The sequence below is a fragment of the Corvus kubaryi genome, unplaced genomic scaffold, assembly GCF_017639235.1.
Source record: "Corvus kubaryi isolate FWS band 111438036 unplaced genomic scaffold, C.kubaryi_AGA036_p1.0 37387, whole genome shotgun sequence".
NCBI classification, from domain to species: Eukaryota; Metazoa; Chordata; class Aves; order Passeriformes; family Corvidae; genus Corvus; species Corvus kubaryi.
This window is the reverse complement of record NW_024581129.1, coordinates 2,666,137-2,679,765: the sequence shown is the minus strand read 5'-3', so window position 1 is coordinate 2,679,765 and position 13,629 is coordinate 2,666,137. Positions and strand designations below refer to the sequence as shown.

Genomic DNA, 13,629 nt, shown 5'->3' with positions numbered 1-13,629 from the left:
AATTTTCATGCCAAATTTACTTCTTAATTATTAGCATTTCTGGTGCCTTGAGTGACCTCCCAGAGAGCCCATTTCACACCAACACATGTACGTGTGCCAATGCCTACCAACATGTACATCTCTATCTTATACAGAATTATGGATGGCACAATTTTGGTGTCAAGGACTTGAGACTAGTTACTCTCACAAAGATCTGGTGAAATCTGTCCAGAACTCTACAGGGGTTAAAAAACAAACACAACAGGAGGAGTTTTCAGAATGGCATGATGCTCATGCACACAATTTCAGAGAGAATTTTAAACTTGGCCTCTCTTAATTCTCAAGTGTTTGATTTTACAGAGTAATGACATGGGCTTTTTTTGTGTAGTATCTAATCTGAGGGAAGAGACCTTGAAGGGAATACTTAAGAGTGAATTGACAATTAATGTAGCTCACTTTCAAGTATTTGCTCAGCAAGATGCATTCTGAGCGTGGATCTCAACTGACGAGACAGAGGGAACCTTTATCTATAGTCATAAAAAATTAAATGCAGCTAAGATGGATGTCACATGTTCGTGAAGATAATCAGGAACTTCATACCCTGTACTTTGTCAAACCACTTTCCTGCTAATGGACAGCTGCTGCTGATACAAGAGACGTCAGATTTCCCCCAGGCTCTGAAGAATGCTCATGTATAACTAAAAGCTTTGAGATTTATCTCCTGGAGCTGGTGCTAAAACTCTGCGTTAAGACTGTGCAAGACTTCTCACAAATTGAGGTACATCCACAGCATATGCTCATGAAAGAAGAGAACCAGGTATTAACATTTGCACATTAACACCATCAGGGAGCTCACTAAAATATCTCTGCTCCCTCACACTCCAAGTCTTCTTTTAGGACTGTATTTGAGATGATGCCACAAGCAAGAGAGATGTCACAAATCTAAAGACAAGAAAGTTTGTCGCTTAACTTACATTCACGCTTTCCCATTAAGATTTCTATCATGGACAGAAAAGTGGCTGAATTATCTGAAGACTTCCTGTCAGGGAATGCTGTCATCTCTCAGACGTGCAAACGATTAAGAAATGCTCCTGCAACTCCTCTGTGCAGTGTGTGCTGTATTTCACAGCTGCAAACGTTACAATCTTCAAGAAAGGGAAGGCAACAATTCCCTTCAAGTCATGAAAGCACTGAGCTCAGTTGTGAATGACTGCAGACAGAGCGTGTTGTGACACATGCAGGAAGCGCTGTTTTATAAGAAGATTATTCTTGCCAACATGGTTTTGATAAGGAACAAGTCTTTGCCAAAAAAAAAAAAGAAAAGATATGTTTGTTTTCCAAATCCTTATGTAGTCCTTAGCACTCACTTATTTGAGCTTCCCCTTGTGCACAGGATACAAAAGGAGCACCAAGCATGGGAATGAAGGGCCATGCTTCATCCATCATACAACAAAGCAGAATCATACTTGTAGCATAATATTATAAATACTAGAAATAAATACCACAGAGAGTTTTACAAAATATTTATTTTGAAAAAAATCACTCTGTACAAATTTAACATTCTCAACACAGAAGTTTTATAAAAATGCTAACACAACAGAAAGACGAGTGAAACATTAAACTGCTCTTTTTCTTAAATTACAAAGGGACAGATTCATTCCAAAGAAGCTACTGTAATTCTAAACAGTAAAGAGACCTTGATAAGATTTTGTTTTTTCCCTATTACAGACAAATACAGGTATCAAAGGATGACTTTTCTCATCCTTTTATAAACTTCCCCCCCCAAACACTGTTCACAACTAAACCAAATACTCTAAATGGTTTACACTTTCACTGTACATAGCTTGTGCTCCAGGAAAAGTCAGCACAATTTGACCATCATTTTCTCAGTGCCTAACAAAATCTCACCTCTATAACATTTGGTACAAAATTGTCTGTACAAACCAACATTGCTCATGAAAATTAGAAGCAAACTTAAAGGTTAAGAGCATTAATCTGTGCCTTCAATTTGGCATTGTGAAGAGAGAGTGATTAAGTAAAATTTCACTGAGTAAAACTCAGTAACTGGGATTACTGTATTTCTTTTTTTTAGTAATTACCATTGTATAAAAAGTTTATATACTGCAGGTTATTATTAGGAACAGCAGACCCTAAATCTAACAATGCTAGTTTCATAGTCTTCATCATAAAACTAGATTTTTCTGTATATTATTTTTCTCTCTTCATTTTAATCTATTTGCGAAAGCTGCTGTTGCATATCAACTGCTTAAACAGGAGGAGATGCCTCCTCATTAAACTAAAACCAGTAAAAACGCCATACTACTGTAAACACAACTAGAATGAAAACTGACAAAATGCAGTGTGGCAGGTAAGCCATCGTCTGGAAAGCTTTTTTCACATTTTCTTAACACAAAATATGGCTCACACCACAAACAACAGGACGAAATAAAAACAACCAGGAAAAAAAAACAAAACAAAAAACAAACCTAAACTATTGAATCTTTCAAGTCACAGCCAGGGGTGCCAGGCAGGGTCCATCCTGCAGAGGTTGTCCAGGCTGTTTGCAGCTGCCACCAGGGTGTTGACTTTGCTCTCCCCTCCCTCAAACTGGGCGAGGTTGTGGAGGCGCGTCATGATGGCAGTCACAGCTTTCTGAACCAGTGAAACCAGCTGCTGGCTGTCCATGTTTTCGGGCTGCCCAGCTGCTGACAGTGGAGAGGAGGTGTCCTCTTGGGTTTTTTTGTGCCATGCAATGATTTCATCCCGTAGCACAGTTTTTAGGATGCCATCAACCTATATGAAGAAGAAAAATTGGATTATTGCGCTTAATCCAAAGAACAATCAGGTTCTATCAGATTACAGGATTGTAACTAGATTTTAGCCAACAGCATTTTGACAGTATTGGTGCCACGTTGCAATTTTAAACTTTTCAAGGCAAGTGTGGCTTCCACCTATCTTTATTATTTCCTCCCAAGGTGTTTCTTTTCATAAGAAGTTTCCACTACAAAAACACAACACAATGACTCCTACAGAAATTAATAACATATATTAAATTATTGATACACAAATACAGTTGTGTATATTCTATTTTAATTACTCCACTAATTCTTGTTTTTTCCCACACACACAGAAGTCTTGGGCAAAGATTTGGAGGACTTTGAAATGCTGGAGGGGTTTTTTTGCAGTCATTACACTCTCAGGGAATATTATTTTCTGCTAAACAGAGAAAAAACACTGACTACAACACCCATACATATGTACCTAATATATATACATATATGTTATACAGGCCAGTTCTATCCTTGGATGTAAAAGAAATACCTGCAACAAATACTTCCCTATTTTTTCTCATCACTGAGCTGAATTATTGGTATTAATCTGTCAACTCCAACAGTCTCAAGCTTCGAAAGCAAGCTTTCACATGTCCAGTCTGAGTCAAATTAAACATTTACACATAACAAATAAAACATTTCCAAAAAATTTCCAACATTTCAGCCGGCCTTTGTGATGACCTCAGGGTAAAATTTTAAAACAGATACACATCATTCAGTTCCTACCTTCAGCAAAAAAGTGCTGTTTAGTTCATAACTTGTCAAATACAAGCCTGCAAATAATGGTGCAGAAGGTATACAAACCTTGAAGTTTGGCTGTGCAAAGCAGCGAGCTACTGCAATCATGGATGCAGTGAGGGGCCCAGACACCCCGATGGTGGTGAGAAATTCCGAGATGTTGGGGGTGAGCCGGAACGGAACCGGACGATTGGCATCCAAATCTCCGGTGGCATCGTTAATGTCAAAGCGAAAGTAGGCGACATTGAGCTTGCCAGTATCCTGGGTTTAAGAGAAAGATGCACAAAAGTAATTAAAGGAACTGATTTTCCTTCCTGGGACCAAAAGCAGTTGGATTTTTGTTTCTGTTAATGCTGAGTTCCAATAGTACCACAATAGCTTTTCACTCATTCACCCAAAAAGCTTTTGAGCACAGAAGTTATAAATAAAGGCATGTACAAAGTCAGGTAAGTATTTGTCTCAAAATGTTGTGTCCAAACCCATCACTAAATACATGTGATGCCAAACTTAAGGAATAGATCCTTCTGGATCATGATCTGTACAGAGTCACAGCCAACAGACCTCTGGGACAACATTCAGTGTCCAAGGCTCACTGTGGGTAAGCAGCTGAGCACTTAATAGAGGGATCAAAAAATCCTAATTGCTATACAGACTATAGCTCTCTGTGCATTAAAATAACATTGGGACTTTAATAAATACTACCTTTGCTCTCTTAAGGTGGCAAACCTCATTTTATATGTTAGGTTAAAACAGAAAAATCATGATTAATAGGAGTTGTAGTTTGATGCTAATGCTCAAAAGAGAATGGTATTTGAAAAGGGGTATAGCCCTGTAAGAAAATGAAGCCCTAAACGTTGCTGTTCTTAGATCTGTTTGATTTAATACAGCGGTATTTTGAAAGCAATATATCTAAAAGAAGACTAAAAAGAGAGACTTATCAGTCATTTACATTAAGAGTTCCAATATCTACGAAGGACTTCACAAAGTTCTAAGCTCTCCCCACAGAAGACAGAGTTGATGTCCACGGGGACTGCAGTTTAAAGTACTCCCTACAGGAAGTGCAACCACACAGACTAAAAAGCCTACTGAAATGCACTGTTAATTATATATGTTGAACTTTAACTCATTTCAAAAGCACAGTCCAAATACCCATCTGACCCAAGACGACAGAACGAACAACCTGAAGCGTACCTGGGCAATCTGCAGCATCTCGGGGTTGAGCCTGTTCAAATGGAAGATGAATTCTGCAAAGCCAATTAGGGCTAACTGGATGGTGAACATCTTCCGGAAGGTCCAGTAATCCGTGGCGTTGGGGAAGGTGTGCAGAGCCCACTCCTTGAGCATGCTGCGAGGCACCATGTTACTCTGCACCTCCTTCAGGATGTCTCTGAGAACCTACACAGGAAAAAGGTTCGTTGGAAGAGGGTGTTTTTAATGCACTTCTTAGCAACAGACAGATAGACCTAAAGCAACTACCAATCTGCTTTTAATTGTTGTATCTCATTTTAGGAAAAGCATTAAAAAAAAATAAAAATCTATCAAAATATTTAATTGCTATAGCATGTACTAGCCTAATGAGTTAGAAAAAGAAATAAAGTTAGGATCCGATTATGTTACCCCAGAAAGCATGTTAGTCATGTTGACTTTAATTAAATGGTTGTTAAAGCTTCAAAAGCAAGAATTCTGCAAATAGAAACAAATGTTACATAGCACTTCCATTTTATTTCATAACAAAGAAAGTGAGACAATTGTTTAAATTATGTCTGTAATACATATTTATTGTGTATTTTCTAAAAGCTGTATTTGGAATGGGACTGGCATTTTATGTACGAATTTGCACTAACCCTAAGATAAAAAACATTAAAAAATCTTATATATCAGAATTGGTTGTTTGGTGGAGCTTACAGAAAGAGGGGGCTTTGTTCTTTCTGAGTACTTCATTTATTAGGTGAGATTGCCCAACTGTTTGGCTTAGATGAAATGGATCCACTGGCAATTTTAAGAGAAACATTAGAAGAACATGGGAAGCCTGCCTCACATATCATGCTGTAATGGCTTATGTAAATTAGGAATCCTGCTTCCCATGCTGTCAATTAATTATTTTTAAAGCACTGTACAAGAGAGCAAATAAAAAAAAAAAATCAATCAGCACCCTGCCTGTTCTCAGTCCCATTTACCCAAAACAACTTCCAGCAATACAAATACAGCTTTTTTTTAATAAAACTTTTCCAAGACAACCTAAAACACCAAAGAGACATAGAGCTCTCATTATGCAAAATCAAAATAAAACTGCAAAAAATCCAACCACCACCCGTGCACCAGGTACGTGTCTGACATGCAATGAGAGGTGAAGCGCTGAGGGGAACTGACATGGGGAATTTCAGCCCGGGATGGAATCCGGGGTGCTGAGGTACCTGGTGGCTGGCCTGCGTGCCCCGCGCCTGCACCGTGGCCAGCCGGTCGTAGTAGCGCGAGATGGGGTTGTCGTGCTCGATGCCCTTCTTGGCGCAGCGTTGTTTGTAGATCTCCACCAGCGACAGGGACGAGGGGTTGTCCTCCACCAGCCGCATCTGCGGGGACACGGCCACCACCCGGGGCACTGCAGAGGGCACGGGGGGCAGAGAGCAAAGGGAAACTGAGCGCTTCATGCAGAGCCCGAATGCTGACACAGCAGCCCTTAGAACACGACTGTCATACATGAAATCCCTAATTGTGTTTGGTCTTTGCATATTAAGTGCACTAATTAATTAATTCTGAGTTAAATATTTTTAAATTGAATGTTAAAATTAGCCCATGGGCCCAGGTACAAAAATCAAGTTCCATTATCAGTGTTTTCAATTGTTCAAGGTAGGTTATTAAAAGAGTTGCACTATTCCCAGTTAAAATTCCCCAGTTAAAAATTCCCAAGTTATGTCCCCTTCTCAAACTTTAAACCACCTGTACACTATAAGAGTTATCTTTCCTATGTTTATTGTCTAATTTTACAAGTGTTTTAAGATGTGTTGGATGTACTTTAATATTTTTTAAGTGTTTTTACTTTGCACCCTAACTCAAAGCCTAACTCCAAAACCCCAGTTTCTAACAGCCACCAGCTACTTTTAGCTCCTCAACCGTTGCCCTGTAGGCAAGCTCCACGGCAACCTGAATTTTAATGAGGGCATGTTACCACCCTTATCTCAACTGATACCACCCCTCTGACAACGACGAGCTATTGGTGGGCTGAGATGATCTGTCAAAGGGAAAGCACCGATCACTTTAAACTGAAGGGGCGGGCTGTGGGCGGGCTGTGGGCGGGCTGGGGCGGAGCAAAGGCACTATAAAACAACACGACGCAGTTCAGAGAGAGAGTCCCCTGCAGACTAGCTGTGGGTGGGCATCAGTGCTGGGCATTAAAAGCCTTACTCCTATTAAGGAGCCTTTAATAACTTTTTACCAACTTTTGGACCAGCCAAAAGTCAGCTCAGCACTGCAAGTCCTTTTTCTCTACCTGAGGTGCAGTGCTGTCTCAGCCAGAAGATCTCAGATCCCTGCACTCCTGGGGCATACCATCTACTGAGCCATAGGATCCCAAATTTTTATATTTTTCTAATTTTTGTAATTTTTCAATTCTTCTGTTTTCAATAAATTATTTTAATTTTTAATTTAACTAAGAGTTGTCTCTTTCCTCACAACGGCCCCGATCATCAGCTGAAGTGCATCGAGAGAAAGTTTTCATTGCTGTGCTCATAACTAATTTGCAAGCTCGGTTAAAAAGGAATTACAGCAGGGTTTTTTTAATCTTAACAGAAACATCAATTGTATTTTCAAAAAAAATGGAGCACTCATCATTCTTCCTATTTTTTTTACCTTTAGGCAACAGGGTAATACTTTGTTTTGAGGCAAAGCAGTTCATAATACCTGATTACAGGACTTTGGCATTACGTCAATAAAAATGATTCTGAAGAACAAAGATTAGTTCATCAGGGTATTTAAAGTGATTCAAAAAAACTGAAGGAAAAAATATGGTAGTTGAGGAATAGATGTTTAAATAAAATAGTGAAGACAGAGAAAAATATTCAATAATCAGAAAAATGAAGCCACTGGGCTTTTTCTTGATGAGCAGTAAAACATCAAAAACCTGACCTGCACTTTTATGCTGCTCAGTTAATTTATCATTCTACCAAGTCTTCTGTTCATCCCCACCTGGACAAATACACACAAGGTTTCTTCAATAGCTGGCTTTTCCAATGACACTGTTGTCACTTTATTTACCATTTGTTTTAACAAATCCTTTGGCTTGTACATTTTGGTCTTTTTGAAGTCAGAACTCAAATATGCATTTGTAGGCTCTACGTGCAACTTGTATCATACACCTACCTAAGCTCCTGACAGTAACTTCATGTCAAGAGATACTATAAGCCCAAGAAGGAGTGATAAAATCATACTTCTTTGAAGATCTCAGCACTTTTTAAAAAGACAACAGCAATGCAGCAGCTTTGTCTTAGTGTCTTGAATTAAAGTTTCCCTTCTCTGTTAATTTATTTCCTGTTCACCCAACAGGATTATTAGAACTGACCAATGCAATGTGCAGAACTCACTTATATGAGGTCAGTACATGATTCATTGACCTTCTGAAATGCAAAGTATTTATATATTAATATGAAGTAGTTATACAGCCGTAAGCTGGAACTTGCCAACAGCCTCAGTATCTGGACAACACAAGAACTTGAAAGCATTTACAGTGGTATCTGAAACACAAAACCAAGCAAGTTGCCAGACTGATATTCTTTGTTTCTTTTTTCATTTCAGGAAAGAAACATAATAATTTATACTTGACACATGAAAAAGGCAAGATACACAAGGAAAAAGAATTAACACTGTTCTCAGCCTTCTTTCACTGCTTCTGTTTTGAAAAAAAATTTTTTTATTATGTATTTTGGCAACTTATACACATAAATCCTATTGGAACTCTGTCTTTTCCCATCATTAAGACCAGACTACCATTACATTTGTTAATTCTGCAATGTTTAAGCATTGCCAGGCAGCAAAGCTAGAAGTAACCTTTTATAGGATCATAGAAGTATGTTCAACAGAAGTCCTCCATGTGATATCCAGATTATTTTATTTGACAAAAAGTAACCAGTCAGTAACTATTCCTGAAAGGATAATTCCTATCACTATGGATAACATTCAAAAATTACAAAGATACACTATTGTATCAGAGAATTCAGAAACTATATCTGAAATTCAGAAGAAAAAAATTCTTCTGTGTTATGTGGAAGACGTAAAAGAAATTCAATATTCATATATCGCAACTTGGGGAGAAAAGGTTTGGTTCTGTCCCTCTTCAGTTGTCTTTAAATGTTTATTCTGAAGTACATGCACCCATTTCCACACCAACAGGCCCAGTGGGCATCTCTGCCTTAAATATTCACAAGTGCACTTATATCATAAGCAATGCACATAAGCACTTCTACAAACACCCCAGATCCCATGCAATCAGCTGCACTTCTCCAGAGGGGTGCTACAGCTCCAGACAAGACTAATCACCCACACAGATGTGAATTTACCTTCTGAATATTCAAAAACCTCCAGCGATTGTAACCTTGGAGTGCAACTTACATTTAAAAACAACACAGATCTCTCTCTTTGCGGTACCTGTGAAAAACAAATGCCTTTTGGTGGTCTCCTTCCTCTTCTCCAGGCAGGGGTTGAGGAGGCGGAGGAGCTGCAGGACCCTCTCCTCGCGGCGCGACTCGGTCAGGCAGGCGTCGTTCATCACCAGGTACGGGTAGATCTTGCCGTTGTGCCCGCGGATGTACAGCCTGCGAGCCGCCGTGTTGTGCTTCTGCACGATCTCCACCCTCGGCATGAACCTGCCAGGATCATTTGATATTCATGACATGGATGAGGGTATTGAGTCTTTCATTAGTAAATTTGCAGATGAGACTAAGCTGGGAGCTTGTGCTGATCTAGTGGAAGGAAGGAGGGCTCTGCAGAGAGACTTGGATCGATTGGATGGATGGGCAGAGTCCAACAGGATGAAGTTTAATAAGTCCAAGTGCCGAGTTCTGCATTTTGGCCACAAAAATTCCCAACAATGTTACAGGCTGGGGACAGTGTGGCTGGACAATGTCCGGGTGGAAAGGGACCTGGGGGTGCTGGTCGACAGCTGACTGAACATGAGCCAGCAGTGTGCCTTGGTGGCCAAGAAGGCCAATGGCACCTGGCCTACATTAGGAACTGTGTGGCCAGCAGGAGCAGGGAGGTCATTCTTCCCCTGTACTGGGCACTGGTAAGGTCACATCTTGAGTGCTGTGTCCAGTTCTGGGCCCCTCAGTTCAGGAAGGACACACCCTGAAGGGTGGTTGTAGCCAGGTGGGGGTTGGTCTCTTCCACCAGGCAGCAACTGACAGAACAAGAGGACACTGTCTCAAGCAGCGCCAAGGAAGGTATAGGTTGGATATTAGGAAAAAGTTTTTCACAGAAAGAATAATAAAGTACTGGAATGGTCTGCCCAGGGAGGTGGTAGAATCACCATCTCTGGATGTGTTTAAAAACAGACTGGATGTGGCACTTGGTGGCATAGTCTAGTTGAGATGTTAGGACATGGGTTGGACTCGAAGATCTTGGAGGTCTCTTCCAACCTCATTATTCTGTGATTCTGTGATGAGACCTTTGTAACCATTTTGAACAATAGGATCTCTACTGATTACAATAAAAGCACTAATCTCAGTTTATACCAACATACAAGAAAACCAAATATACTCTGGACAGTACAGTTGTTTAGTGATCTAATGTAAAATTATTGAAGGGGAATAAATTATAAATTTTAAAAAAGTCTTATATCAAAGTTTGATTCTATATATGCAACATACATATATAAAATATCCATCTGCTATAAAATATCCATCTACTGTTGTGGAGTGCATGGATGGAGAGGGCTTTAAAATTTTCTTCTCTGTTTTCACAATTACAGCTACCAAAAGGTATTTTTAGGTTACCTTGCTATCTTGATGTAGTAATGTGTTGGCTTTGGCATAAGGAATTCTCCAGGTATTTCTACTTCTGCAGTTTGAGCTGAAAAGTTACTTAGAAAGCGGCACTTTTCCTCTATGAGGAAGAACTTTGGAAGCTGTTTAGTTTTGGCCTCCAGAATTTTGATCCATTTCTTTAGTTTGGAGATAAGGTTGTGGAGTTTCATTGATCCTGGCACACTGAAGTCAAAATCTAAAAATAAGCCAAACAAAAACAAATCACCCAAGTCAATAGTGCAAACCAAACACAGACATCCCCACTAAGCTGAACTGCCTTTAAAAGACAGGCTCTGTTGAATATTTCTATTTTCTGTAAGAGAAATCACTGCAATACTGAGCATTTTCTGGGCCACACCAACACCATCTTCCCAACATCGCTCTCACTACAGTTTCAGAACAAAGCAAATAAATAATAAATAAATAAACAATTAAATGTCTTTGAATTTCCCAAAAGAGGGAAAATGAATAAACCACATGCATGAAATGATGGCTCAGCACTTCAGTGCCACAACAATGAAAGACTAAACACACTTGGGTAAGAAGACAAAGTGTTCTCTGTAAACCTCATTAAGTATGGCATCCCAAATTGTGCCAGTTAACCAAAAGACTTGAATTTTTAAACTCATCTCTACTTCCTGGAAGATGCCATTTTAAGTTCAACATGTCTCAAGTGAAAAAGCAACAGCAAAAAAACCCCAGAGAATATCAATTCAGTATTTCTGAAACTTACAACTAGAGCAGAACAGAATCTTCAGTATTATTCAATACAACAAAAAACTAAGTCTTAAAAATGAGTTTAAACTTTCTTGCAGAACCTTTGTTTCAATATCTTATGTACACTCAGTATTTTCCTAAGCTGACAAAAATACCGAAAACCAAATAAACATGAGTGCTGCTCAGAAAACCTGACCACATAAATATGCTACAAGCATCTGCCTGCTAGTGTGCCAAGAGTGAATTAAGTATGTGCACATAGCAATTGCTGCATATAAAAGTTTTTTTCAAAACTCTGCTTGTCCCAAGGACTTACTCCTACAAACAAGCTTAGAACATTCATTTAGCCAGCAGAGTTCCTGCCATTCTATACATACACTCTTCTAAGTTCTTGTCTTTAGTCCAGGATGCTAATGGCAAAGAAAACAGTGCAGCCTAGGATTGCTTTCATTTTGCTGTTCTGTTACTTAAATAAATATCAGAGAACATGTAACCCAACATATTTCACTGTGTATCCACAACAAACTGATATGCTGAAAGCTTTCAGTGAAAGACCTAAGTTTACTAGCCTAAAACAGAGCAAAAAACCAGCACACACAAAATCCCTTCCACTTCTGTAAGAGAAAAAGTCTATAATGAAAAATACAGTTTCATATTTATGGATGTAATATTCCCTTTTCTTTTTCTGCCTGCTGTGGGCAGTGCATCTATTGCAATATCACTGTAAAACATTCTTATTATAATCCCAAGCCTACCCTCTAGTGAGCAGTGGGAGTAAATCATTTCATCAAAGTGACAAAATTATTGCATCATTTATCTCCCAAATCTCTGAAGTGCAGGAAAGTACCCTCAAACTGCAACTAGTTTTTGTGCCAATGTGAATCAGCCAAGAGGTAAAAACACACATCAATATATTTTCCTAACAAAAAAAAGTCATTCAGTTCACCACAAGAGCAGCTCTAGTTTGTTGAATGCCTATTTAAGGATTCTTGTTGTTCTTTTGTTTCCCAGTGGCAGATGGGAAAAACAGAGAGTTCAATTAGTCTTTCTGCTCATGTCACAGAGAGCCCATCTGAGAAGAAAAATCACTTCAGCTGGAAGAAAGGGAAATTCAAGACCAAACATTATTTGTGTACAAAGTCTCTCTGCTTTGCAGACATCTTAATCTATATAAACAGTGGTTTTGTTTCAAAAAAACCCACATTTCTTCAGTACTTAGCATTGGAGAACACCTCTCTCAAGCCAACACACACTGGTCTGAAGCACCTCACTACTTGCACCATCTGTTCCTAAACAGAATGGGAAGTTTTCCCCCTCGTCCTTAATGGAGATTTTCACTGAAGGCCATGGCACAGACTGCAGTGGAAGCAGTTTGCTCTCTCTCTGCTCAATGCTGCTGAAGTTTCTTGCCACTCTCAACAGAAGGAGAAATGAGGCACAATCTTCTTCCCAGTGAGACCAACCTAAAAAAATCCTGATGGCTCTCAACACTCTTTGATTGAGGGCTGTACCATGACTTCTCAGGAAGCAACACCAAAAAACACACTGGAGGTACCAAAATTGGAGTACCCAACCCTCTGTTCCCCCGAGTCCCCTTGACCTACAGAACACTAACATGGCATTAAGAAAACAAACACCTCCAAATTAAGACTCCAGAACTATAGAAAAACACCATGGAAGAAAATAGTTGTAATCAATGAAAAGCATTAATGCTTTTTGAGCAAGCAACAGTTCATTTGAAGATTTTTGAGACATTCTGACCATAGGAAAAGCCTGATCCCATTAAAGGTTCACACCTCAAGGATGTCCAGCTAAAAAGCCAAGCTCATGTAAGGTATCCCTGAGGACTGAGTTGTAAGTTCAGCTGCACAAAGCAGGCCAATTCTTTATGCCCATGACACTGAAGAAGATCCAAGCATTCTCCAAAATTGAAGTGCTGTCCTGCTTTTGAAGTTATTATTCAAACATTTATATACTCTACTTCCCAAAACTTCTTTCTAATCGCACAAGAACTTCTGGAAAAAAACAACAAAGATGAAAAATCTCAGTGACAGGAGAGCAGAAATATGGAGCAGGACTTCTGGTTTATCTCTCAGCTCCAGAACACCAAGACTGAACAGACCAGACACGGAGGTCAAATATTATCCATCTCTTCATCGGGATTTCCTGCATAACATCCTGTTACCTAAAAATTACAAGGGAAGCAAAGAAAGAGCTAGCAAAGTATGCTATGTTCACTCTTGAGCAAAAAGGGGGAAAAAAAATCCTTAAAAAAGCAGAAAATGAGCAGAGCCGTTTCCCCTGCTCTCTCCCCCCAGTTCAGAGCCACATTTGGGTTTCAAGAGCTTCCT

At 39.4% G+C, this 13,629-nt stretch overlaps 1 protein-coding gene across 2 annotated transcripts in view; it reads right to left on the bottom strand.

Moving 5' to 3' along the window:
- Positions 1-1,487: 1,487 nt before the first annotated feature.
- The window catches only part of LOC121668794 (transformation/transcription domain associated protein), a 77,715-nt gene continuing 65,573 nt past the window's right edge, over positions 1,488-13,629 (bottom strand). For both annotated transcript variants that reach the window (XM_042036897.1, XM_042036898.1), the window contains 6 exons: positions 10,532-10,757; positions 9,186-9,403; positions 5,963-6,147; positions 4,740-4,943; positions 3,615-3,809; positions 1,488-2,772 (listed from right to left, as the gene is read on the bottom strand). In XM_042036897.1, coding sequence (XP_041892831.1) covers positions 2,488-2,772; positions 3,615-3,809; positions 4,740-4,943; positions 5,963-6,147; positions 9,186-9,403; positions 10,532-10,757 — 1,313 coding nt within the window. In that variant the 3' untranslated portion in view covers positions 1,488-2,487. The remainder of the gene's footprint in view (positions 2,773-3,614; positions 3,810-4,739; positions 4,944-5,962; positions 6,148-9,185; positions 9,404-10,531; positions 10,758-13,629) is intronic.